Source organism: Rutilus rutilus, assembly GCF_951802725.1.
Source record: "Rutilus rutilus genome assembly, chromosome: 6".
Lineage (NCBI taxonomy): Eukaryota > Metazoa > Chordata > Actinopteri > Cypriniformes > Leuciscidae > Rutilus > Rutilus rutilus.
In genome coordinates, this window is record NC_140214.1 from 737,501 (window position 1) to 765,000 (window position 27,500).

Genomic DNA, 27,500 nt, shown 5'->3' on the forward strand with positions numbered 1-27,500 from the left:
GATGCATGATTCGCTGGTTTCACGTCTCTCAACATCCGTCGTCTGTTTTGTATTCATGGAATTTGTCAGCGTTGAAAATGCAGATGCCACTGTGATTGCACTCATTTGTTTCACGAGGGATTTGGACGGCGTGAGGCGGAAAGAACATCAAACTTTATTAGCAGAGAATCATCAAAGCATCTGACTTTTCAGATCGCAAGCTTTCGCCTCAGCGACTCGAGCCGTTTGATGGAAATCACTGCTGAAGTGACATTTCCAAACCATCTTGGCCTGCCACTGTTGACTAGATTGTGAGGACGGGGTCATTGCGTCGCTGATTAGGCTCTGCTGTGACCTTTGACCTTTCGGTGCCTGAGAACGATGCGCTTGGATAATGAGCGAACGCTCACCATCGTCCTCGCAAACGATCAGTGACAGTTCAAACGCGCGTGTAAGAAGGTAACAAGTGCCCGTAGGGCGAGAAAGCGTGCCAAAACACCTGCGAGGGAAACACACACACACGCACACACACACACACGCCTCTGAAGGTCACTGAACTTAAGGAGGATGAATCAGGCAAACGTTCCCAAATACCAATCCAGACGTCATCTATGAAACATGCGAACATCTGGAGCTCTTCGCGAATGGTTTTTGTTTGTTTTTGTCAATGAAAGGAATATACTATATTTTAGTTTGATCATGTTTTTTGTTTCATATTTTTGTCTTTTTTTTTTATATTTACGCTGTATTTATAATCCATTTATTCCATTTATCCATTTATTTTATCCATATATATTATTATTTTAGTGAACTTAAAAAAAAGTAACAGAATTTTACATGTATTTGTTATGAAAAATGCACAATTTTTTTTTATATGAAATATGTATTTTCAAAATCACGTTTTACTCTAAATCTGCAAGACAATCAAAGCCAAATAAATCTAAAGTTTTGTTTCAAAAAAGATCTTTCAGTGAGATGTTGTTCGGCTGCAGTACCAAACGCTTCCACTAGAGGATATTCGTCTCATTCATTTCCAATGCGTCATTTCTGACCGCGAGGAGCACCAGTGGGACTATTTCTTTCAGGACCATTTTAACCTTTTCGAATGATTTTTTGTGTGTATGTGTGTGTGTGTGTGTGTGTGTGTTCACACAGCAAGTGCTGAAACCTTTACCAAATTTCATACCATTATGATAAAGAAAAAAAATTCCCCCAAAAAAGACGTAATATTTAACTGAAGAGCACCAGAGGGTTAACCGTAACGATGCCTGAATTACAGAGAGATCTTCATCACACGGACACAGAAATCCATCAGGAGTTGTAAAAACATGATAATCTGCTTTTCTCACTCAAACACATTCACGCTCTTATAAGGGGAAGCGTGTGAGTGTTTATGAGATGCTAACAGGTTAAAACAGCAGCGGCATGTTCGACATGGAGGACTCGAGTGCATTTAATGCTTTTTTCTGTTCTAAAAGCCTCTTTGTTCATTCATGCCTATTTTTATCTCTGTTTTTTAAGGCAAGAAGCCACAGGTGAATAGAATAAAGCTGAACTGCACTGCAAAAGATGATGTTTTTCCTCTTTTTCCTCAAAAATCAAGATACATTTACTGGAAAATGTATCACGATTAAAGTCCCCTAGTCAACAATTTCATCCCTTAACGCTCATGTTTGATCACCAAAATGACATATTTAAATGTTTATTTTGCTTGTAAAACATGTCTTCATGCCTTAAAATATCTGGACACCCGTGCCTCATTTAGTATTTGCGGTTCTATGAATATGCAAATGAGCCCCGCCTCCACTCACTCACTCAGCTCAGAGATCCACTGGTTGACGATCACACGTTGATCTGATTGGTTACAAGGTAGTTTGTGACGTCAGAAACATCACATCTAAACACATATATATATATACACACTACCAGTCAAAAGTACGATTTTCAGTCAGATTGGATCAGAACAGAGTTTGAGGTGAGGAGGAATACCTCGGTCTGGACCATGTTGACCCTGCGTGACCTCAGCTCCCGCACGCAGTTGTAGATGTCAACCACGCCCTCACGCTCCGCCATGTCCAGCATGATGTCAATCACGATGAAGCAGCCGGTTCGCCCCGCCCCCGCGCTGTGAGCCGACCAATCACAACACAGATTGAGGTCAACAGAGAAAAACATCCAATAAAAGCAACCATATGGAAAATAAATGCTACATTCACTCACATGATGTCAGAATTTTTGTTATAATGTAATATAATATCATATAAAATAATGAATTAAATTTAATTTAATTTAATTTAATTTAATTTAATTTAATTTAATTTAATTTAATTTAATTTAATTTAATTTAATTTAATTTAATTTAATTTAGTGCTGGGCAATGATTAATCACGATATATTTTATTCTTAAATATATACATGCATGTGTGTGTATTTATATATGCAAAATAATTATACATAATGCAAACATATATTATGTAAACACAAACTTTGATTTTGGATGCGATTAATCGTGATTAATCGTTGCCCAGCACTAAATATAATATATTAATATATTATAATATAATATAATATAATATAATATAATATAATATAATATAATATAATAGTATTGTATAAAGCACTACAGAATTAAAGCTGAGTTTATAGCGCGTGGATCATGTGACTGCAGATGGTGATGATGTCATGACTGCAGACGGTGATGATGTCATGTGACTGCAGACGGTGATGATGTCACACACCTGCAGTGGACCACGATGGGGCCGGCGTTGGGGGGGGACTTGGCTTTGACCCGGCGTATGAATCCCAGGAGACCCGTGGAGTGATACGGCACGCCGTGATCCGGCCAGCCCGTGAAGTGGAACTGACTGATCTCTCGGATCTCGTGAGCTCCTCGCTGCACACACACACACACACACACACACACACACACACACACACACACACACACACACACACACACACACACACACACACACACACACACACACACACACATCGCATCATTACTCATCATTACTGTGTTCAACTCAAGTTAATCTTCAATCAGAATAACAGCGACATCTCTTCTTCTCTGATGATGTGGGCGGGGCAACCTGTCACTCACATGAGATCCACCAATAGGAAACCACGACCATCCAATCAATTCCTCACAGACAAAATTAAGCCCCACCCACATTTGTTCTTGTTCCAGAAGTGTTTCTCTTGGATTCTATCTATCTATCTATCTATCTATCTATCTATCTATCTATCTATCTATCTATCTATCTATCTATCTATCTATCTATCTATCTATCTATCTATCTATCTATCTATCTATCTATCTATCTAGTAGTTGTGAAGAGTGTTTGTGAAGAGTGTTTGTAAAGAGTGTTTTTGAAGAGTGTGAAGAGTGTTTGTGAAGAGTGTTTGTGAAGAGTGTTTGTAAAGAGTGTTTTTAAAGTGTTTGTGAAGAGTGTTTGTGAAGAGTGTTTGTAAAGAGTGTTTTTAAAGAGTGTTTGTGAAGAGTGTTTGTAAAGAGTGTTTTTAAAGAGTGTTTGTGAAGAGTGTTTGTAAAGAGTGTTTGTGAAGAGTGTTTTTAAAGAGTGTTTGTGAAGAGTGTTTGTGAAGAGTGTTTGTAAAGAGTGTTTGTGAAGAGTGTGAAGAGTGTTTGTAAAGAGTGTTTTTAAAGAGTGTTTGTAAAGAGTGTTTTTAAAGAGTGTTTGTGAAGAGTGTTTGTAAAGAGTGTTTGTGAAGAGTGTTTGTGAAGAGTGTTTGTAAAGAGTGTTTGTGAAGAGTGTGAAGAGTGTTTGTAAAGAGTGTTTTTAAAGAGTGTTTGTAAAGAGTGTTTTTAAAGAGTGTTTGTAAAGAGTGTTTTTAAAGAGTGTTTGTAAAGAGTGTTTGTGAAGAGTGTTTGTGAAGAGTGTTTGTGAAGAGTGTTTGTGAAGAGTGTTTGTAAAGAGTGTTTGTGAAGAGTGTTTTTAAAGAGTGTTTGTGAAGAGTGTGAAGAGTGTTTGTAAAGAGTGTTTTTAAAGAGTGTTTGTGAAGAGTGTTTGTAAAGAGTGTTTGTGAAGAGTGTTTGTAAAGAGTGTTTGTGAAGAGTGTTTGTGAAGAGTGTTTGTGAAGAGTGTTTGTGAAGAGTGTTTGTGAAGAGTGTTTGTAAAGAGTGTTTGTGAAGAGTGTTTGTGAAGAGTGTTTGTGAAGAGTGTTTGTAAAGAGTGTGAAGAGTGTTTGTAAAGAGTGTTTGTGAAGAGTGTGAAGAGTGTTTGTAAAGAGTGTTTTTAAAGTGTTTGTGAAGAGTGTTTGTAAGGAGTGTTTGTGAAGAGTGTTTGTGAAGAGTGTTTGTGAAGAGTGTTTGTGAAGAGTGTTTGTAAAGAGTGTGAAGAGTGTTTGTAAAGAGTGTTTTTAAAGAGTGTTTGTGAAGAGTGTGAAGAGTGTTTGTAAAGAGTGTTTTTAAAGAGTGTTTGTGAAGAGTGTGAAGAGTGTTTGTGAAGAGTGTTTGTGAAGAGTGTTTGTAAAGAGTGTGAAGAGTGTGAAGAGTGTTGTGAAGAGTGTTTGTAAAGAGTGTTTGTGAAGAGTGTGAAGAGTGTTTGTAAAGAATAATAATAATAATAAGTTTATTTTATATAGCGCCTTTCTCAAACCCAAGGTCGCTTTACATAGTAGAAGAGTGTTTTTAAAGAGTGTTTGTGAAGAGTGTTTGTAAAGAGTGTTTTTAAAGAGTGTTTGTGAAGAGTGTTTGTAAAGAGTGTTTGTAAAGAGTGTTTGTGAAGAGTGTTTGTAAAGTGTTTGTAAAGAGTGTTTGTGAAGAGTGTTTGTGAAGAGTGTTTGTGAAGAGTGTTTGTGAAGAGTGTTTGTAAAGAGTGTTTGTAAAGAGTGTTTTTGAAGAGTGTTTGTAAAGAGTGTTTGTGAAGAGTGTTTGTGAAGAGTGTTTGTGAAGAGTGTTTGTAAAGAGTGTTTGTAAAGAGTGTTTTTGAAGAGTGTTTGTGAAGAGTGTTTGTAAAGAGTGTTTGTGAAGAGTGTTTGTGAAGAGTGTTTGTGAAGAGTGTTTGTGAAGAGTGTTTTTGAAGAGTGTTTGTGAAGTGTTTGTGAAGAGTGTTTGTGAAGAGTGTTTGTAAAGAGTGTTTGTAAAGAGTGTTTGTGAAGAGTGTTTGTGAAGAGTGTTTGTGAAGAGTGTTTGTAAAGAGTGTTTGTAAAGAGTGTTTTTGAAGAGTGTTTGTGAAGAGTGTTTGTAAAGAGTGTTTGTGAAGAGTGTTTGTGAAGAGTGTTTGTAAAGAGTGTTTGTGAAGAGTGTTTGTGAAGAGTGTTTGTAAAGAGTGTTTTTAAAGAGTGTTTTTGAAGAGTGTTTGTGAAGTGTTTGTGAAGAGTGTTTGTGAAGAGTGTTTGTAAAGAGTGTTTTTAAAGAGTGTTTTTGAAGAGTGTTTGTGAAGAGTGTTTGTGAAGAGTGTTTGTGAAGAGTGTTTGTAAAGAGTGTTTGTAAAGAGTGTTTTTGAAGAGTGTTTGTGAAGAGTGTTTGTGAAGAGTGTTTTTGAAGAGTGTTTGTGAAGAGTGTTTGTGAAGAGTGTTTGTAAAGAGTATTTTTAAAGAGTGTTTGTGAAGAGTGTGAAGAGTGTTTGTAAAGAGTGTTTTTAAAGAGTGTTTGTGAAGAGTGTTTGTAAAGAGTGTTTGTGAAGAGTGTTTTTAAAGAGTGTTTGTGAAGAGTGTGAAGAGTGTTTGTAAAGAGTGTTTTTAAAGAGTGTTTGTGAAGAGTGTTTGTAAAGAGTGTTTGTGAAGAGTGTTTGTTTCCTCACCTTCTCCACTGCAAACGTTCTGATCACGTATTCGGACAGAAGTTGTGTTTCGATGAGCGTGACCTTGATGTCTCTGTAGATCTCGGTGTCGTCAGGCCAGTATTTACAGCACTTCACCTGAGACACAGAAACAGCCTGTGATCAGAGCTCAGGTTCGAGTCCGGCTCGCAACCTCATCGAGCCACTTCTACTACATTTAAACTGTATTTTATAACTGATCAAATATGGAAAGTTTTGTATTTAATTTATTTATTTATTTATGTAATGTTTATAATATCATGTTTATTTAAAATGAGAATGATTTTATTGTCATTGCACAATGAACTTGCAATACATAAATTAAATATTAGATATTTTAGAAATATGAGGGAACTCAGTATTAAATGTCAGTAAATACTGCAGTTATGAAGCAGATTTTACACACAGTGGTGATTCAAAGTGCTTTGCTGAAAAAACGATTTAAAAACGTTTGATATTTCACACCTTAATCATTACTTTTAATATTTAATTAAACATTTAAAGAATTTTTTACAAACGAGTTTTGTCATTAGAATAATTAAATTAAAATAAGGTCATATGATACTGGTTACAATTAATTATTTGGAGTTTCTTATAAAATAAAAAAATAAAATAACACAAAGTAAAATAAAATAAAAATAGAATAAAATAAAATAACAACACACAAAAAAGAAATAAAAAGGAATAAAATAAAATAAGCTTTATTCTAATAAGCTTTTAGCTTTAATTAATGTGAGTTCAGACAACTTACTAATTTTCAAAAGAGTATTTGTAAACATTTTAAAGTATTATTTAAAAAATAAAATAATTCTAGAGTAATAGGCCATATGATAGTAACAAATAACATCTGAAGCTTCCTTAAAAGTGTTTTAATAAAATTAAACAAAATAAAATATAAAATTAAATATTTGGAGCTTCCTAATAAAAAAATTAATAAAATAAAATGCCAGTTCGGTATTTTTTTTCCCTATAATGAATGTGATTTCACACACCTAACTAATTATTTCTATATTCGTGATATCAGTTAATAAATAATACAAAAATAATGATATGAAACAATTGAAGCTGTAGATATAATTAAAATAAAATTAAATGAATGCATTAAAAGGGAGATACAAGGAAAAGTTGATGTGTAGTGCGATCAGTTTTGATATGAAAAGATGATTCTGAAGAACATGTCAATGATGCATTAATGATCATATGGACATGAAGAATTCATCGGTGTACACTTGAATCCTCAGAAACGCTGGAGCGAAGTGTCGTGTCTGACCTTTCGTCAGTGCGATCGAGCTCAGTTTCAAATGTCACCTGATCACATTAAGTGAAAGCTTAAGCAGAGGCTCGTGATTAACAGATGTATTGATCCAGAACTCTCCGGCTAACAGATCAATACGCCGAGGATCATGAGAGAATGATGGACTCGTCCTCAACAGCATTAGCTCTCACTGATTCACTCGTCCACTGCTTTATCACTTACAACATCTGTAACCATAGCAACACAGGTGTCTGCGGTAACCAGGGTAACCGCAGGTAAACGATATTAATAGGCGTGTATGTTTCTGAGAAACACTTACAGCATTTGCAACCGTTTCATTTAATAACTCTAAAATGTCAAGTGATGTAACCATCTCATAAAAGCAGGTAGAAATTGGTACACCTCAATAACAAAATAAAATAAAATGATATAAAATAGAATAAAATAACACAAAATAAAATAAAACACAACAAAATAAAATGATAAAATAAATAAAATGAAATAGAATAGAATAAAATAACAAGACAACACAACACAAAATGAAATAAAATAAAATAGAATAAAATAAAATAAAACAACACAACAAAAAATATAATAAAATGAAATAAAATAGAATAAAATAAAACACAAAAATAAAATAATATAAATACAATAAAAAATAAAAATAAAATAAAATAAAATAAAATGAAATATAATATAATATAATATAATATAATATAATATAATATAATATAATATAATATAATAAAACAAAACAAAACAAAACAAAACAAAACAAAACAAAACAAAACAAAAAAATAGGATAAAATAAAATAAAATAACAACACAAAATAAAATATATACAAAACAAAACAAAAAAACAAAAAACAAAAAAGCCAGTTAGATATCACACACCTAACGCATTATTTTCAGAGGCTTTTTAAAAAGTATTTCTATCTAGTATTAAAGTATTAAACCTGGTAGGCTAAATGATAATAGTTTTGATTGATTATTTAATGCATCTTTAAAAGAAAACAAATCTAATCATTAAACTCCAAAGCCACTGACCTGGACGATGAGAGTTGATGTACTTTACACAGTTATTGAACCGAACTGAATCAACACTGAACTGATTACAACTGAATAATGTTTACTGTCATTTTACAGGTGAATTAAATTCTGTTTGCATCACTGATTGTGTTATTCTCCTGTTATCACTGTGAATCCGCTTCAAAACAATCTGTACTGTATAAAGCGCTGTAGAAATAAAGCTGACTGAAAATTCACATCCCAAGTCAATAAACCTGCACTTCATTAATCAACACCTGGAAGGTCTGTCAACCAATCAGAATGAAGAACTCAACCAATAGTCTTTTACAGCATGGAGCGTCATAGAGGTTTCCTCGTCTCCTGACGACTGTCGAATCTCTCAGGGATATAATTCACACATTAATGTTCTCATTCACACATTACACACGGATAAATGAGTTCTGCACTTCCAGATGTGACATCGATACCCGGACCGGATCAGAAGACGTCTGGAATGATCTTCAGCGTCAACTCCATTACAGAGCGTCCAACAAAACCTCATTATGTGGCAATATAATCCAGTCAGCAGAGAAACACCAGCACTAATAACTCTCACACTCTTTCCAATCCAATAGTGCACGAATAAACATACACACAACTTATATGACAACATGATTACAAAACTCACAGAGAGAGAGAGAGAGAGAGAGAGAGAGAGAGAGAGAGAGAGAGAGAGAGAGAGAGAGAGAGAGAGAGAGAGAGACGGTATGGGAAACACTGGGAATTGTAACACTTTGAGTGCGGAAATTCAATTTTCTCCACCATCATTAAAGTGGGAATGTGATTGGAGACACACAGTGACTCCATCTGCAGATCCTCTGGGATTATACGACAGAAAAAAACATTGCATTATTTCAGAAATTAGGATGGATTCTGTGTGTCTGCATGTGTTGGTCTTAATGGTGTTTCTTACAGCATTATTACATTAAAATATAGAAATGTATCACACTCTAAAAAATGCAGGGTTGTTTTAACCCCAAATTTGGGTCAAATATGGACAAACCCAGCCGTTGGGTTACATTTTTTAATTACGTTTTTTAACGGTTGGATTCGTTCATATTTGATCCAAATTTAGGTTAAAACAACCCTGCATTTTTTTTAGAGCGCAGTACAAACTTTGAATGCTAGTTTGACAAAGTCTGTCCTAAACGTTTATAATCCGAAGGTTATGCAGCATTAAGCATAAAACATTAGGTTTGAAAGCTAGACAGACAGATCTACCATACAAAAAGTTTGGGGTCAGTACGATTAAAAAAAAAAGAAATTATACTTTTATTGATCAAGGACACATTACATTTATCAAAAACTGTCAAATTTTGCCAAGAAGAACCAGTTTTATCAGTATTTAGCTTGAGAAAATTGCACAAGATCCAATATTTGATCTCCTCTAAACAGTCCAAGAGAGGGAAGAAGAAAGAAGAGTAGAATTAGGCAACAGAGTGTCATCCACATAGCAGTGGATAAATGAATACCATATTTCCTAAAAATATGACCATGAGGTAATAGGTAGGTAATAAAAGAGGGCCCAAGACAGAGCCTTGAGGAACACCAGTGGTAACAGATGAGGAATACGATATAAAATGTTTGATTTAGTTCGATCAGAGAAATAGGATCTAAACCAAGTGAGAGAGACACCAATAATACTTATTATACTTACAATAGATATTGGTAGACAGACAGATTTTTAGATTCTGAAGGTTATGCAGCAATAAGCATAAAAACATTAGGGTTTGAAAGCTAGACAGACAGACTACCATTCAAAAGTTTGGGGTCAGTATGATTTAAAAAATAAATAAATACTTGTATTGATCAAGGATGCATTAAATTGATCAAAATCAGTAGAACATTGAAACAGGCTTTGACCAAGTGAATGGGAAGAAAGGAAGGAAGGAAGGAAGGAAGGAAGGAAGGAAGGAAGGAAGGAAGGAAGGACGGACGTAAGGAAGGAAGGAAGGGAGGGAGGAAGTAAGAAAGGAAGGAAGGGTGGGAGGAAGGAAGGAAGGAAAGGAGGAAGGAAGGGAGGGAGAAAGGACGGACGGACGTAAGGAAGTAAGGAAGGAAGGGAGGACGGACGGACGGACGGACGTAAGGAAGTAAGAAAGGAAGGAAGGGTGGGAGGAAGGAAGGAAGGAAAGGAGGAAGGAAGGGAGGGAGAAAGGAAGGGAGGGAGAAAGGAAGGAAGGAAGGTAGGACGGACGGACGGACGGACGGACGGACGGACGGACGTAAGGAAGTAAGGAAGGAAAGGAGGAAGGAAGGGAGGGAGAAAGGAAGGGAGGACGGACGGATGTAAGGAAGTAAGGAAGGAAGGGAGGAAGTAAGAAAGGAAGGAAGGGTGGGAGGAAGGGAGGAAGGAAGGAAGGAAGGAAGGGAGGAAAGGAGGAAGGAAGGAAGGAAGGAAGGAAGGGAGGAAGGAAGGAAAGGAGGAAGGAAGGGAGGGAGGGAGGGAGGGGGGGAGGGGGGGAGGGAGGGAGGGAGGGAGAAAGGAAGGAAGGAAGGAAAGAAGGGAGGAAGGAAGGAAGGAAGGGAGGAAGGGAGGGAGGAAAGAAGGGAGGAAAGAAGGAAGGAAAGGAGGGAGGAAGGAAGGAAGGAAGGAAGGGGGGGAGGAAGTAGGTAAGGGAGGAAGGAAGGAAGGAAGGTAGGTAGGTAAGTAGGAAGTAAGGAAGGAAAGAAGGAAGGAAGGAAGGAAGGAAGGAAGGAAGGAAGGAAGGAAGGGAGGGAGGAAGGAAAGGAGGAAGGAAGGAAGGGAGGGAGGGGGGGAGGGAGGGAGGGAGGGAGAAAGGAAGGAAAGAAGGGAGGAAGGAAGGAAGGAAGGAAGGGAGGAAGGGAGGGAGGAAAGAAGGGAGGAAAGAAGGAAGGAAAGGAGGGAGGAAGGAAGGAAGGAAGGGAGGGAGGAAGTAGGTAAGGGAGGAAGGAAGGAAGGAAGGTAGGTAGGTAAGTAGGAAGTAAGGAAGTAAGGAAGGAAAGAAGGAAGGAAGGGCGGGAGGAAGGAAGGAAGGAAGGAAGGAAGGAAGGAAGGAAAGAAGGAAGGAAGGAAGGAAGGAAGGAAGGATGGAAGGAAGGGAGGGAGGGAGGGAGGAAGGGAGGAAGGAAGGGTGGACAGATAGACTTCTCTCTGTGTTTTGTCTCCAGCAAAACTATTTCATTCATCAGGACACAAACCTGCTCTCTCTCTCTCTCTCTCTCCCTCCCTCTCTCTCTCCGCCCTGTAGCGTTCATCTAATCTTCCACAGATCTCCCAGAATGCCTGAGTTGCGCGTGGACACAGATGTGTGTTTATGGGTGTCCGTGGGGAAGCCGCCGCCCACATTAGATCAGGCTCGTATAACACACGCCCGCGGCTCTTCTCATCTGTTCATCTGTTCATCTCTCAAACGCTCGGACGCTTTACACAAACATGGATTATTAGGATTAACAAATGTATTGATTTTATTCCCGTTTTATAATATCTGATTTTAGATGCTCATCTTTTAGTATTAAATGTTTTGGGAAGAAAACTTCGGCAAAACTCTACTGTAAATCAGAGAGCTGTCAGACGGTCCGATCCAGGCGTGACTCTATATGTAAAGATGAAGTTTGTTCAGAATCGTTGCATACAGTTCTACTTTTAAACATGTTGAACTTTAACAATAATTAAATTAACTGTTAATGACTATAAATAAGCTGATTTCTCTATAAATGACTCTGTTTACAGGATCTTTCAGACTATTCAGTGTTGAAATATGTAGATGCATTGACAGCATTACATAAATGTTTTATTATTGGATGGATGGATGGATGGAAAGATAGAAAGATAGATAGATAGATAGATAGATAGAAAGATAGATAGATAGATAGATAGATAGATAGATAGATAGATAGATAGATAGATAGATAGATAGATAGATAGAAAGATAGATAGATTTCTATCACATGTTTCTCCGTCTGTCTGATAATGAGATCCATTGATTAGTTTCTGGCCAGTTCACATTGATGAAGACCAGAACGCATCATTTACTCAGCAAGTGATCCTGAGGGAGTCGATCTGAACTCTAGACACACACACACACACACACACACACACACACACACACACACACACACACACACACACACACACACACACACACACACACACACACACACACACACACACACACACACACACACACACACACACACACACACACACACTCACTCACCCTGCCAACTTCCACCAGGTTGGTCACCATGACGATGGTTGCCGTGTTCTCCTGCCACACCATCCTCCAGAAGTCAATGGCGGTCTCCTGCATCGGTCCTGCGTAGAGAAAACACACACAATCAGAACATTTATCAATGGTAATGCCTCACAAAAATGTTTCCACATGTTTCTCAACTGTTTTCAACACTGATAATAATCATAAATGTTTCTTGAGCATCAAATCCTCATATTAGAGTGATGTGTGAAGGATCATGTGACACTGAAGACTGGAGTAATGATGCTGAACATTCAGCTTTGGTCACAGGAATAAATTACACTTTACTGTATATTCACATAGAAAACAGATGATTTACATTACAATAATATTTCACTGTTTTACTGTATTTCTGATCAAATAAACAAATTCAAGCACATTGACCTGTAGTGTATATTGTCAAGAACACTGAAATATATTCATTTATTATCTTTATGTCAAGCGTCACAGAACCCAAATCTGAGGATAAGAGCAGAAAAGAGCTTTTTCTCTCGTTCACACTCAGGCTGTTCAAGTGTCTCCATGTTCATCAGTTTGTAACGGTAACCGCGTGTTTCTCGCGGCTCAAATGTCTTCCCTGCTCCCACACTGATGCCCACGAGCCTCTGGGGATGATGGGAATGATGGGAGGCGAGCAGGACATCTGCTGAGTGGGTCTGTAATGCCAGAACACACACACTTGTCTGCAGCGTTTACCAGCAGCGCATGCTAAAACACACCACATGAAGGGAACAGAGAGCTCAGTAAGAACTCAGTGAGAACTCAGAGAGAACTCAGTGAGAACCCTGTGAGAACCCTGTGAGAACTCAGTAAGAACTCAGTGAGAACGCTGTGAGAACCCTGTGAGAACTCAGTAAGAACTCAGTGAGAACCCTGTGAGAACTCAGTAAGAACTCAGTGAGAACCCTGTGAGAACCCTGTGAGAACTCAGTAAGAACTCAGTGAGAACCCTGTGAGAACCCTGTGAGAACTCAGTAAGAACTCAGTGAGAACCCTGTGAGAACTCAGTAAGAACTCAGTGAGAACCCTGTGAGAACTCAGTAAGAACTCAGTAAGAACTCAGTGAGAACTCAGTAAGAGAACCCTGTGAGAACCCTGTGAGAACTCAGTAAGAACTCAGTGAGAACCCTGTGAGAACCCTGTGAGAACTCAGTAAGAACTCAGTGAGAACCCTGTGAGAACTCAGTAAGAACTCAGTAAGAACTCAGTGAGAACCCTGTGAGAACTCAGTAAGAACTCAGTAAGAACTCAGTAAGAACTCAGTAAGAACTCAGTGAGAACTCAGTAAGAGAACCCTGTGAGAACCCTGTGAGAACTCAGTAAGAACTCAGTGAGAACCCTGTGAGAACCCTGTGAGAACTCAGTGAGAACCCTGTGAGAACTCAGTAAGAACTCAGTGAGAACCCTGTGAGAACTCAGTAAGAACTCAGTGAGAACCCTGTGAGAACCCTGTGAGAAATCAGTAAGAACTCAGTGAGAACCCTGTGAGAACCCTGTGAGAACTCAGTAAGAACTCAGTGAGAACCCTGTGAGAACCCTGTGAGAACTCAGTGAGAACCCTGTGAGAACCATGTGAGAACTCAGTGAGAACCCTGTGAGAACTCAGTAAGAACTCAGTGAGAACCCTGTGAGAACCCTGTGAGAACTCAGTAAGAACTCAGTGAGAACCCTGTGAGAACCCTGTGAGAACTCAGTAAGAACTCAGTGAGAACCCTGTGAGAACTCAGTAAGAACTCAGTGAGAACCCTGTGAGAACTCAGTAAGAACTCAGTGAGAACCCTGTGAGAACCCTGTGAGAACTCAGTAAGAACTCAGTGAGAACCCTGTGAGAACTCAGTGAGAACTGAGTGAGAACCCCCTGTGAGCTTCAGAGGAGTGAACAGAACCGATTCCTGACGGAGAACCGCTAGAGGAGCGTCTGAGCCGATCGAGGACAGCGCCACCTACTGACCAACACATCTCACATGCTGTTTAAATACTCCTACTGGAAAACAAGACAAAAATACTGACAAAGAACACACACACACACACACACACACACACACACACACACACACACACACACACACACACACACACACACACACACACACACACACACACACACACACACACACACACTCACTCAGTCACGCACACACACTCACTCACTCACGCACACACACACACTCTCACTCTCACTCTCTCCACACACACACACACACACACACACACACACACACACACACACACACACACACACACACACACACACACACACACACACACACACACACACACACACACACACACACACACACACACACACACCTCAAATGATGTTTAGATACTCGTACTGGAAAACACAACAAAAATACTGAGGAAGAACATCAGTGTAAAATAAGACCTGATATTATCAGATTGTAATATTATCAGATCAGACTGATAACAATAACTAAAAACACTAATAATAAAGCAATAACAGCAGGTGCTTCTCTTTTACACACAACACCCTTATAATGACCGACAGCGAATGCTCGACGTGCACCTGGTGCTTCATTCCCCCAATATCTTTAACTGCAAATTTCCAGGAAAAACAAATGTGCTACAAAAACTTACTGGAGAAGTTTCAGCAAAAAAGGAAAGAAAAAAAAAACAAAACAAGAGAAAACTTTATGCTGAAGTCTGAAGATTCTGCCAAAAAGGGGGAAAAACTGCACACACATCCGTATCACAAACTTCAGCTGTCAAGAGATGCTGACAGTCATTTCTGGAAACCCACTATTTTTCATCTGATGTGTGTGTGTGTGTGTGTGTGTGTGTGTGTGTGTGTGTGCGTGTGCGTGTGCGTGTGTGTGTCTGTGCTGCTGAATTCTCCTACAACCAGCATAATATAAAACTCACTGATAGACAAAGTCTCTGTGTGCTCATTAATATTACATGGTAGTGACACACACACACACACACACACACACACACACACACACACACACACACACACACACACACACACACACACACACACACACCACTGATTTGAGGAATCATTCATGTCTGGAGCACAAAGACTGTATTACACTGAAAAAAAGATGTTCTTCCTAACAATAAGAACACAAATAAACTTAATTCAAATTGAAACCGTCTCAGGTTACGTCTGTAACCTGTAACCCTGAGAACAGGGAGCGAGACACTGCGTCAAGCGCTAGGAGAACGCCTCAGCGTGACTGATGACTGAAACCAAGCGTGCCGCACAAGCCCTGAAAAGTGAAGCCAAAGCGTCTCGATCGCCCCCCGGTGGCTGGTCCTAGTATAGGTCATAAGCCCCGCCTCCCCGTGTTATTCAACGGGACTTGAGACCAACTAAACAATTTAATTACACTTCAAATATCTTTTTTCCGAAGGTGGTGTCTGTCATTTACTGTAGTTGTTATCACGCTGATGTAAATTCAAGTGTTTGTTTTTAAAATAAGTTTGTTTTTAGTTAGTTATTTGATGCTATAGAAACGGTGGTGTGACGTCATGATTGACAGCTGTGATTGACAGGTTCTCTGAGCGAAGCAGTCACTGAAGCACCAACAGACTTTTTTTCTGGATCTTCGGAGGACTGAGGAGATTGGAGCTTTAAATTTAATATCTAAATTTCTATAATTAATTATTTCACACCGAGAGTGAGGGCGGGGCCTTGATTCCACACCTTTACTTCCTGCTCACGACTGCGCAGGTCTGGTCCCGAAATCGCTACTGCGCAGACTCAAGCCCCAAGATGTCAGCGCCATATCGGGACACTGGCGGCTTCACTTCTCACCAATGGAAGAGAGCGAAGGAGCGTCGTCCATATTTTTTTACAGTCTATGACTGAAATACTGTATAATCACAACAATCATGACGTCATCCTCTAGCGCGACCAGGAAGTATAAAAGAGAACCTAGAGAACATGTCATTCACTTCTTCATCTGAAGGGACTGTGCAAGCAGGCCGGAGGCATGGCGACGAGACGCAGTGCGAGTTCCCTGTTCTCAGGGAACAAGGTTACAGTCGTAACCTGAGATGTTCCCTTTCGAAAGGGAACTTGCACTGCATCAGAGCACTAGGGGAACAATCTACCCACGCTGCCATGCTGAGGGGATGCTTTAGCAACTATGGCTGTTACAAGCACAAACACATTTAACTCAAAGTTAAAACTCCTTACTACTTACACGTCAGGCTGTCAGTAGCACTACTCCCTACAGCCACTGCCCGAGCTTCATGCTAAGCGAGGAAGTAACTTCGTGCTTCCACACGAAAGACTTGACCCAGAGCCAGCTCAAGGGCATGGATACCACAGCCCGACTTTAGAGGGGGGTTCCTTCAAGGGACTTCGACCCAGAGCCTATGGGCCCTAGCCTGCTACTTTCGGGGGAACCGGTGTCAACCCCCATACCAGGGAGGCTATCATGCTTAACGCTGAAGCCAACAACCTGTTTAGGTTTTTCATTACTCAACCACAGTCTCTAGCCAGAGATGATCGCTCCTCCGCAGTGCTATGGGAAGCGGAGGCCTCAGCAGGATGACTCTAAGAGCAGAGGAGGCCTGCCACACTTACACCAATGTGGTATCTAGAGCTTATTCTCATAGTGTGAAAAATTCATTGTGCAGAGCTCAGACAGTGAAGGGCCTAAGAACAACTCTCTGTTATTGAGAGAGCCCTTTTTCTGTACTACGACCTGCAAAGCTTGGAGCATGGAGCTTTGCATGGAGGCCTCAGCAGGATGACTCTCGAAGGAGAGGAGGCCTGACACATGCTAGAGGACAGCTACAGTGCTCAGGAAGCGAGGGGGCCTAAACCGCTCTCACTTTAGCTCCTCCATCTGTCCCTGAGAGGCTGCTCGCCTGGAGGCCTCAGCAAGATGACTCTAAAGGAAGAGGGGCCTGCCAGACTCACACCAGAGATCTATTGGACACAGAGGTTTCCAAAACGTCAACACAGAGCTCAGGGAGCGACGGGTCTAAGAGCTACTCATGATATGAGGAAGAACCCCTTTTCATGTCACCCTGTAGCCCAAGACTGGTTGCCCATTGAAGCTAAGCAGGGTTGAGTCTGGATAGTACCTGGATGGTAGACCTCCTGGGAAACCAGGTTGCTGCTGGAAGAGGTGTTAGAAAGGCCAGTAGGGGGCGCTCAGCCTGTGGTCTGTGTGGGTCCTAACGCACCAGCATAGTGATGGGGACACTATATTGTCAAAGAGCACTGTCCTTCGGTTGAGACGTTAAACTGAGGTCCTGACACTCTGTGGTCATTAAAAATCCCAGGATGTCCTTCAAAAAAGAGTAGGGGAGATCCCCCCTTCTATGTAAAGCGCTTTGAGTGCAGAGAAAAGCGCTATATAAATGTAATGAATTATTATATATGGAGGCCTCAGCAGGATGACTCTCGAAGGAGAACAGACCTGACACATATAGTTAGGACAGCTAGCTTGACTACCACTAGAGCTCAGGGAGCGAGGGACCTGAAAACCCATCCTCAGAGAGGGAGGGACCACTTCTCAAGTTCTACCTGGAAGGCTTTTTTTGTGGAGGCCTCAGCAGGATGACTCTCCTAAGGGAGAGGAGGCCTACCATACCTTGCTAAGCTAAGCTCTCGCTATGCACAACACAGAGCTGAAGACGCGAAGGGCCTAAACACAACTCTCTGAATTAAAGAGAGAGGCCTCTTCCCATGCAGAGACCAGATCTATCTGCCTGAAACTCTGGATGATGGAGGCCTCAGCATGACAACTCTCAAAATGAGAGGAAGCCTACGACATCCTTATGTGGTTTTTCAGAAATATGGCCGCTGGAGACGTACTCAGCATAACGACCCTAGACTGAAGGGGAGTACTGGAGTCTGCATTTGGCGCGGCCTGGCCGTATAAGGGAGGCTAACACTGGAAGCCTGTCACCTTAACACACCTGCCTACTGGGAGTATAGAGGCCCAAACTTTGTGAGGGCCTGCTAAAAACTCAAACAGAAGTGAAGTACTCTGCATAACGACCCAGGGGAACCAGGGGAGTACTAGGCTTACTCGGCGGCTATCCGTGAGATGGAGCACTCTATAGAAATACCCTGCTAACTAGGGGAGTACTATCGAAGTTTCTTGGAAAAACAGCCTCATGGAGGCTCACCACATGACGCCATCCCTAAAGGGAGGTGATCTGACCACAGTCTTGAATTTAGAGACGTATACCGCCTCCACAGGGCTATGGGGAGCAGAGGCCTCAACAGGGAGACTCTAAGAAAAGGAGGCCTGCCATACTCACACCCAAGTGGTCTTAAACTAGGTTTCTATTTGTGAGAAAACAACTATGTTAGATAAATCCAGCTTGGAGCCCAAGAGGCGAAGGGCCAAAAAACTCTCTGCCTTTTAAGAGAGTGAGCCCTAACTACCTCTACCTGCAGCAGGGCCGGGCTGCCTGCATGGGGCTGTAAGACCGGAGGCCTCAGTATGATGACTCTCACATGAGAGGAGACCTGAAAAAAATCATTAAGGGATTTATAACTTATAGACACTCTGTCAAGCTCTAGACAGCGGAGGCCTCAAGAGATCACTCTCTGGAATGAGAGGAAGCCTAACCATGCCTCTAACCCTACAGGGAGGCATACCTGCTAGCTGTGCTTATCACTACTCCAATATTAGCCGACTTCAGATCTGGGCTACCAGAGACTCAGTGAACAAGTAGCGACAGAGTCCCTGTAGCAATTTCACCACACCATAAGGGAAACCCATCCTTTCCAGGAGGGGAACAGAGGCCGAATAACCCAGTATATTCTTTACATATATTTTATTATTTTTTGGGGGGGGGGAACAGCCTGGCTACATTCGTTTTAACTTGAGGAGGCACCTAGTGCCAACTACTCTGTCAACGGCTCTGTGAGGCTACTGGGGTTGTTTCTCACTATGATCGGTTGGTCTTTGGTTGGTCACACAAAAAAGGCCTGAGCCAGACCGTCAGAATGGATTATCATCATCGGTCCAGCTCGTTGGGCCTGATGTTATAGGCAAAGGGGTAAAGAGGAAGAGGAGGGTGTGCACAGGGAAGGAGGCGATTACCTGCCTCTACTTGTGCCAGGACGCTCATGTCTGGCCTACATCATCCAAGTGGATGCTACACACTGGTGGTGGTTGAGGAGAGATTCCCTGATATGATTGTAAAGCGCTTTGGGTGTACAGTAGTACATATGAAAGCGCTATATAAATGCCTCATTCTATTCTATTCTATTCTATTCTATTCTATGTCTGGCCTAAGCTACTTCCCTTACACCCGGCTTCTTCCTCCTGGACTCGCACCGCCTCGTTGACCTACTCCTGCCATGAGACGTGGTCTGAAGTGGTCTAGATGGCAGGGTCGGAGCTCTTAGTGTCGATGTCTCCCCTTGCGAGAGACAGCTTGCAAACGTCTCCTTAACGGGAGGCATCGACACATACCAGTGCTCTCGCATTCCCTCCACATTTGAATAACTGGAATGCTGGAAGCGGTGAATGCGAGCAGAGTACGGGTTCTTCCATGGGAGTTCTTCCATTCAGCCATTTTGGCATCTTGATCCGCTTCAGCCCCCTCCTGCTCATCCGGGCTTGAAGCCAATAGAGCACTGGCTGTTGGACCAGAGGATGTTTCAGAGAGCGCATCCCCGCCCATCAGCTCGTTCTCGTCACCCGCCGACTCCTTCATTCACTCCTCTCTCAAACTCGTCGGCGAGCTCCCTCTGAGATCCCCACGGATCGGAGTCTCCTCTCGGCCTCGGCACGAGCAGGACCCGGACTGAGGGGCAAAAATGACTGTCCTTCTTCCCTCGAGAAAAGAGACAGACGAGAACGGAGCGTTCGCATTGAGAAACGCTCACAGTTTGCGCACTCCGTCCCCTCAAGGATCGAGTGCGCGTACTCTTCACCAAGAGAAAGCACACATAGGTCGTGAGTGTCACCAGGTGTGAGAAACCTCTCGCACGAATCGGCACTAGGGTGGTCCTTATTTTTAAAGTCTCCAATTGTCATGCTCTTAATCCTTCAAATTGTTCCTTTATATAAGAAAATACAGCATGCCAGTTTGTATGGCAGTAACATAATAATTACTGGTAGCTCAATAGCTTTAAACTTTCTGAGATTTTGATGATTTTCGTAAAAACAGATCATTTGAATTGGTATTGTACCTGGCTAGTAAAATTCCAAAAGAATCTACATAAAAACATCTAATGCACCATATATTCCTAAATATGTATTTTAGATGCATATCTCAGTTTACTTATTGTAGAAACTAAATCCAAATGAATCCATCCATGACCCGTTTTAGCAGATTTACCTTTCCTGGTGGAATCAATACATATTTCTATTGATGATCACCTTGGTTATTGTTTGGGTTTAGAGCACATTTTTTGGTTAAAAAAATTACATTACGTTCCTTGAAATTGACCCGGAACTTTGGCCGAATCAAGCAGATTATCAGGAGGCACAGGCAATTATACATGCAATGAAAGTAGTCGAGAGAGGAGTGGCTCTGATTCAAGAATACAATGGCTATCTCACACACTCTGAAGAACAGCTGCAGTTTCTCCTTCATGTGGTGGAAGATCACCGACGGATCTATCCAGACTGCAGAAAGTCAACACTGGCTGCTGAGCATCAGAAATGAGGGATTGTTGAAAACGTTGTGCTTTTTTGAGATTGTTGTCATTGTTGTCATGTCAGTGTTGCTCTGATTTCAATAAAATGTAGTTCATTTGAAGCAACTTTTAATATTACTTGCATATCACAATAACGCCGCACAGCTTAACATAGGCAATCTTCCACAAGTTGGAAATATTTGTAATTTTGAAGTTAAAAGGAACAGTTTAAGAGGTTAAGACACTAACATTTTGCAAAAAAAATTGGACTTGATAAGGACCACCCTAATCGGCACACTTCCTAAAGCGCTTGTTTCCAGCCATAATCGTAACTCACAGTGTCAGTGAAACAGTCCCTGAAGACGAAAAGAGGATGACATTCTCTAGGCCCCCCTTTTATACTTCCTGGTCGCGCTAGAGGATGACGTCATGGCTGACGCCGGCCAATACGACTGTCGTGATTATACAGCGTTTCAGTCATCAGTCGCGCTGAGGCGTTCCCCTAGAGCTCCGACGCAGTGTCTCATTCCCTTTCGAAAGGGAACAAAATTATTGTTCTGACTCCAGTGGCAGATATTTGCTCTTGTTTTAAGCACAAACTCAATTGCATTTTTTACTTAATATCTTCAGTCATTTTGCTTCTTCTCCAGTAAATTTATCTTGATTTAAGAATGTTTAGATATTTGTGCTGGAGAACGAGACAGAAACACTGAGGAGGAAATGAATGTAATTCTTCATGCTGGAGGTTTGAGCACTAATGAATGAGGGAGAGTTAATGTTGATTTACTCATTTCTGCTGGTTTTCCTACATTGATCTAATGACTGTGAACTCAAGCTGCTACTGAGAGTCCAGAGCTGCACTTACTGCCAGTGTGTGTGTGTGTGTGTGTGTGTGTGATGTTCTCTGCTGAGACCTGGAGATGCAGCTGTCAGTCCAGTTGAGCTTCACACACACACACACACACACACACACACACACACACACACACACACACACACACACACACACACACACACACACACACACACACACACACACACACACACAATAACTGTTAAGGCCAATAAATGCAGTTATTGTTAGTTTATGTTGACTACTGTAGTAAACTGATCCTATCGCTCTCATTAACATCTGCTGTTTTCCACACATCATATAAAGTCACTCTTCCTTTAACGGCTCATATTTAGCATTATTTCAGTGTCTCTCTCAGCAGAAGTGGAAGCTTTTCTTCTCATCGAGGAAAGTGATGGTCTTTTATCCAGTCAGATCTCTCTACAGTGACAGCGCTCATACATTATTCTCTTGCAAGCGCACAGAGGTAAAACTCTCCCGGTTTCTCCCTGAGCGTCTCACACTCGACCCCGAGACTCGGGACCGGTTCTGATCCCACGATTCACTCACAGAAACACTGAGTCTGTCTCTCGAGTCGAGCTCAGAACGAAGAGGATGAATTATGAATTATGCATCGGGCCTGAAGTTCAGGTCCTGTCGACTCTCAATCCGTCTAAAACCGATCCTTCGTTAAACCTGTTACCGCCTCACATTGACAGATAAAACACGTTTAATGAAGTCGTGACGGAGAGATCGAGGGAATTCTGTGTGTATTTCCACAAAAAAATATGAAGCAGCACAACTGATGATCCTTCAGAAATCACTCTAATATGATGATTTGATGCACAAGAAACATTTATGATTATTATCAGTGTTGAAAACCATTGGTAAAAATGTAGAAACATTTTTGTGATTTATTACCATTCAAACATTTGGAGTAAGAAAGAAAAACTAATTATCAAAGGTGACATTAAAGACATTTATAATATTACAAAGATTGTTACAATGTTACAAACATTCTGTTTCAAATAAATGCTGTTCTTTTGATCTTTCGATTCATCAAAGAATCCTGAAAAATAAACTGTATCAGTTTAACTGTTTTCAACATTGATAATAATCATAAATGTTTCTTGAGCATCAAATCATCATATTAGAGTGATTTCTGAAGGATCACTGTATATATAGGTTTACTGTATATTCACATAGAAAACAGATGATTTACATTACAATAATATTTCACAATCTTTACTGTACTAATAAACCAAATAAATGCAGCTTTGGTGAGCAGAAGAGACTACTTTCAGAAACCTTCACAAATCTGACCGACCTCAAACTTTTTGATATTAATGAATCTATATGGAAGATACAGAATAAAAAAAAAAAATGTAATTGCGACTTTTCATCTCAAAATTCAGATTTTTTTCTCTCAGAATTGCGTGATATAAAGTCAGTCTTTTTTTCCTTAGAATTAATTGGACTTTATAACTCACAATTGCGACTTTATATCTCACACTTCTATAATTCTATAATTAAAACACTCGATTTAATTATATCACATGGAACCGATCCAACCGATATAGATATTATACCGCAAAGTGATGAAGTCACTGACCATTACATGGTAACTTGCATATTACGTACTGCTGTAATATGTCATGCGGCGCCGCGTTATCAACCAGGCAGAACAATCCTTCCATCCACCATAGATAATTTCTCAAATTGCTTATCCGATCTGTCTCAGCTGCTGCCTGAACCCAAACAAACAGATGAACTAGAAGAACTAACTAGCACTATGAGCACTATTCTCTCTAGAACATTGGATGTTGTTGCACCTATTAGATTAAAAAAGGTCAGAGAGAAAATTAAAGCACCGTGGTACAACAATACCACGCATGTTCTAAAGAGAGAAACCCGTATTTTAGAGCGTAAATGGAAACAAACTAATTTAGAGGTCTTTAGAATCGCGTGGAAAGACAGTATGTCACGTTATAAAAACCCAAGCAGATTCGGAGCAGATCTTCTGTCGGATAACATCTCCAAAATGTTAAATACCTTTTGACTAGTAACCAAAAGTCCAAATCATAGTCTCTGCTGCACCAATTTAACTGATATAAATACTAGTGTAGAATATTGCATAGAAACCGTGTCTATTCCTCGTTTAGTGAGATCAAATAATAAATCTACTGCAGGATCTAGGAAAAATCTAATTGTTATTAAAACAGAAAATGTTGCTATTAGTAAACAAAAACAATTTCTAAAGCTAGGTCTTCTAAACATTAGATCACTCACACCTAAGGCAGTTATTGTAAATGAAATAGTCACAGATAATAGCTTCGATGTACTTTGCCTAACTGAAACCTGGCTTAAACCAAATGATTATTTCGGTCTAAATGAGTCTGCTCCTCCTGGATACTCCTATAAGCATGAGCCCCGTCTGATTGGTCGTGGCGGTGGTGTTGCGACAATTTATAGAGATATTCTCAATGTTACTCAGAAAGCGGGTTATAAGTTTATTTCGTTTGAAGTACTTGTACTAAATGTTACGCTCTTAGATGTTAGAAAAACATCCCTATTATCTCTAGCCTTGGCTACCGTATATAGACCGCCTGGGCCTTACGCTGATTTCCTAAAAGAGTTTGCAGATTTTCTCTCAGACCTATTAGTCAATGTCGATAAAGCATTAATTGTTGGAGATTTTAACATACACGTAGATAATCCAAATGATGCGTTAGGGGCTGCGTTTACAGATTTATTAAATTCATTTGGGGTCAAGCAAAACGTCACCGGACCAACTCATCGTCTTAATCATACACTCGATTTAATTATATCACATGGAACCGATCCAACCGATATAGATATTATACCGCAAAGTGATGAAGTCACTGACCATTACATGGTAACTTGCATATTACGTACTGCTGTAATATGTCATGCGGCGCCGCGTTATCAACCAGGCAGAACAATCCTTCCATCCACCATAGATAATTTCTCAAATTGCTTATCCGATCTGTCTCAGCTGCTGCCTGAACCCAAACAAACAGATGAACTAGAAGAACTAACTAGCACTATGAGCACCATTCTCTCTAGAACATTGGATGTTGTTGCACCTATTAGATTAAAAAAGGTCAGAGAGAAAATTAAAGCACCGTGGTACAACAATACCACGCATGTTCTAAAGAGAGAAACCCGTATTTTAGAGCGTAAATGGAAACAAACTAATTTAGAGGTCTTTAGAATCGCGTGGAAAGACAGTATGTCACGTTATAAAAAGGCCCTAAAAGCAGCCAGGGCTGAGCACCTCCGCAAACTAATAGAAAATAACCAAAATAATCCAAGGTTTTTATTTAACACCGTGGCTAGACTAACAAATAAACAGACATCACCCGAACAAAATATCCCGTTACAGTTTAGTAGTAATGATTTTATGAAGTTCTTCACTGAGAAAATAGAAAACATCAGAACCACAATTGTAAACGTTCAATCTTCAGTTGCGCCTTATAATTCAGCCTTAATTATCACCCCGCAAGAACAATTACAGTGCTTTACAACTATAGAACAAATAGAGTTAAATAAACTTATCACTTCCTCTAAAACAACAACATGTTTATTAGATCCGATACCAACTAAACTACTGAAAGAAGTGTTACCTGTAGTGGAAGAGCCTCTCCTTAATATTATTAACTCGTCTTTATCTTTAGGTCATGTTCCAAGAACATTTAAACTGGCAGTTATAAAACCTCTCATTAAGAAACCACAATTAGATCATAATAACCTAGCAAATTATAGACCCATTTCAAATCTTCCATTTATGTCTAAAATATTAGAAAAAGTGGTGTCCGCTCAATTGTGTTCTTTCTTGCAAGAAAATGATATCTATGAGAAGTTTCAGTCTGGTTTCAGGCCGCACCATAGCACTGAAACTGCGCTCGTTAAAATCACAAATGATTTACTTTTAGCTTCTGACCAAGGCTGTATCTCAATACTAGTTTTACTTGATCTTAGTGCTGCGTTCGATACTATAGATCACACAATACTCTTAGATCGACTACAAAATTATACTGGTGTTCAAGGACAAGCATTAAGCTGGTTTAGATCATACTTATCTGACCGCTACCATTTTGTCTATTTAAATGGAGAAAAATCGATCATAACTCCAGTAAACTATGGAGTGCCGCAGGGATCTGTGTTAGGCCCTCTATTATTCTCAGTATATATGATGCCACTTGGAAATATTATAAGGAAACATGGAATTAGTTTCCATTGTTATGCTGATGACACTCAAATATATATTTCATCACGGCCAGATGAAAACGATAAATTATCCAAATTGACAGAGTGTGTTAAAGATATAAAAGATTGGATGACGCGTAATTTTCTTTTATTAAATCCAGACAAAACAGAGGTACTACTTATCGGTTCAAAAAACCGCCCACAAAACCTCTCGCAATACAACTTTAATATAGTAGGATGTCCTGTTACTTTATCCTCTACAGTAAAAGACCTGGGTGTTATACTCGATTGCAACCTGTCTTTCAAAAATCATATTTCATATGTTACAAAAACCGCCTTTTTCCACCTTAGAAACATTGCTAAGCTACGTAATATGCTATCAGTTTCTGATGCAGAAAAGTTAGTTCATGCATTCATGACCTCGAGACTAGATTACTGTAATGCTTTATTAGCCGGTTGTCCTGCATCCTCAATTAACAAGCTACAGTTAGTCCAAAATGCCGCCGCTAGAGTTCTTACTAGATCAAGAAAATATGATCATATAACACCGATTTTATCATCACTGCATTGGTTACCTATAAAGTTCCGTATTAATTACAAGGTATTGCTACTGACTTATAAAGCCCTAAACGGCTTAGCTCCAGTCTATTTAACGGATCTTCTATCGCCCTATAATCCATCGCGCTCTTTAAGATCACTAAATTCAAGGCTTTTGGTCATACCTAGGATATCCAGAACCACCAAAGGAGGGAGAGCATTTTCACATTTAGCTCCAAAACTCTGGAATAGCCTTCCTGATACTGTTCGTTGCTCAGACTCGCTCTCCCAGTTTAAAACTAGATTAAAGTCGCATCTCTTCAGCCAGGCATTCATATAATATTTTTAATCTTACAGTTCAAATTACAATCCGGCCTCTAGTTAATAAACGCCAGAGGAGAACTGGCCCCCGACTGAGCCTGGGTTCTCCCAAGGTTTTTTTTTTCTCCATTGGGTCACCTGATGGAGTTTTAGGACACTATTAGGTCACTTGATGGAGTTTTTCGGTTCCTTGCCACTGTTGCCTTTGGCTTGCTCAGTTGGGGATATTCTGGATATCTAATTTGATTTTATCAATAAATTCCACTAGAAACAAACCTTGTTGTATTATTTTAATTTAATACTGTGAAGCTGCTTTGATACAATCTGTATTGTGAAAAGCGCTATACAAATATACTTGACTTGACTTGACTTGACTTCTGAGAAAAGATGTCAGAATTGAAAGATATAAAGACGTAATTATCTTTTAAAATGTTTTATTCTGTGGCGGAAACAACCTTCCATATAATAGAAATTTAATTGCATATCTAAACAAATATACAGACATTTGATGAGAGTGTGTTAGTATGCAGAGAAACATGCTTGGCCCTCGTGCATGTGTGTGTGTGTGTGTGTTTTAATTGAGACACAGAGGAGAGCAGCATGCGATGCTCTAATAAACAGGTAATTATGCAAATCCCCACACCACACCAGCAGATTGAGATGGCATCAGAGACACCACACACAC

The 27,500-nt window shown here is 40.1% G+C and overlaps 1 protein-coding gene across 2 annotated transcripts in view; it reads right to left on the bottom strand.

The window, feature by feature from the left end:
- LOC311292456 (receptor-type tyrosine-protein phosphatase mu) overlaps window positions 1–27,500 on the bottom strand; it is a 284,516-nt gene that overhangs the window by 17,029 nt on the left and 239,987 nt on the right. For both annotated transcript variants that reach the window (XM_084412136.1, XM_084412135.1), the window contains 4 exons: window positions 12,267–12,364; window positions 5,745–5,861; window positions 2,718–2,872; window positions 1,969–2,104 (listed from right to left, as the gene is read on the bottom strand). In XM_084412136.1, the coding sequence (XP_084268262.1) occupies window positions 1,969–2,104; window positions 2,718–2,872; window positions 5,745–5,861; window positions 12,267–12,364 (506 nt within the window). The remainder of the gene's footprint in view (window positions 1–1,968; window positions 2,105–2,717; window positions 2,873–5,744; window positions 5,862–12,266; window positions 12,365–27,500) is intronic.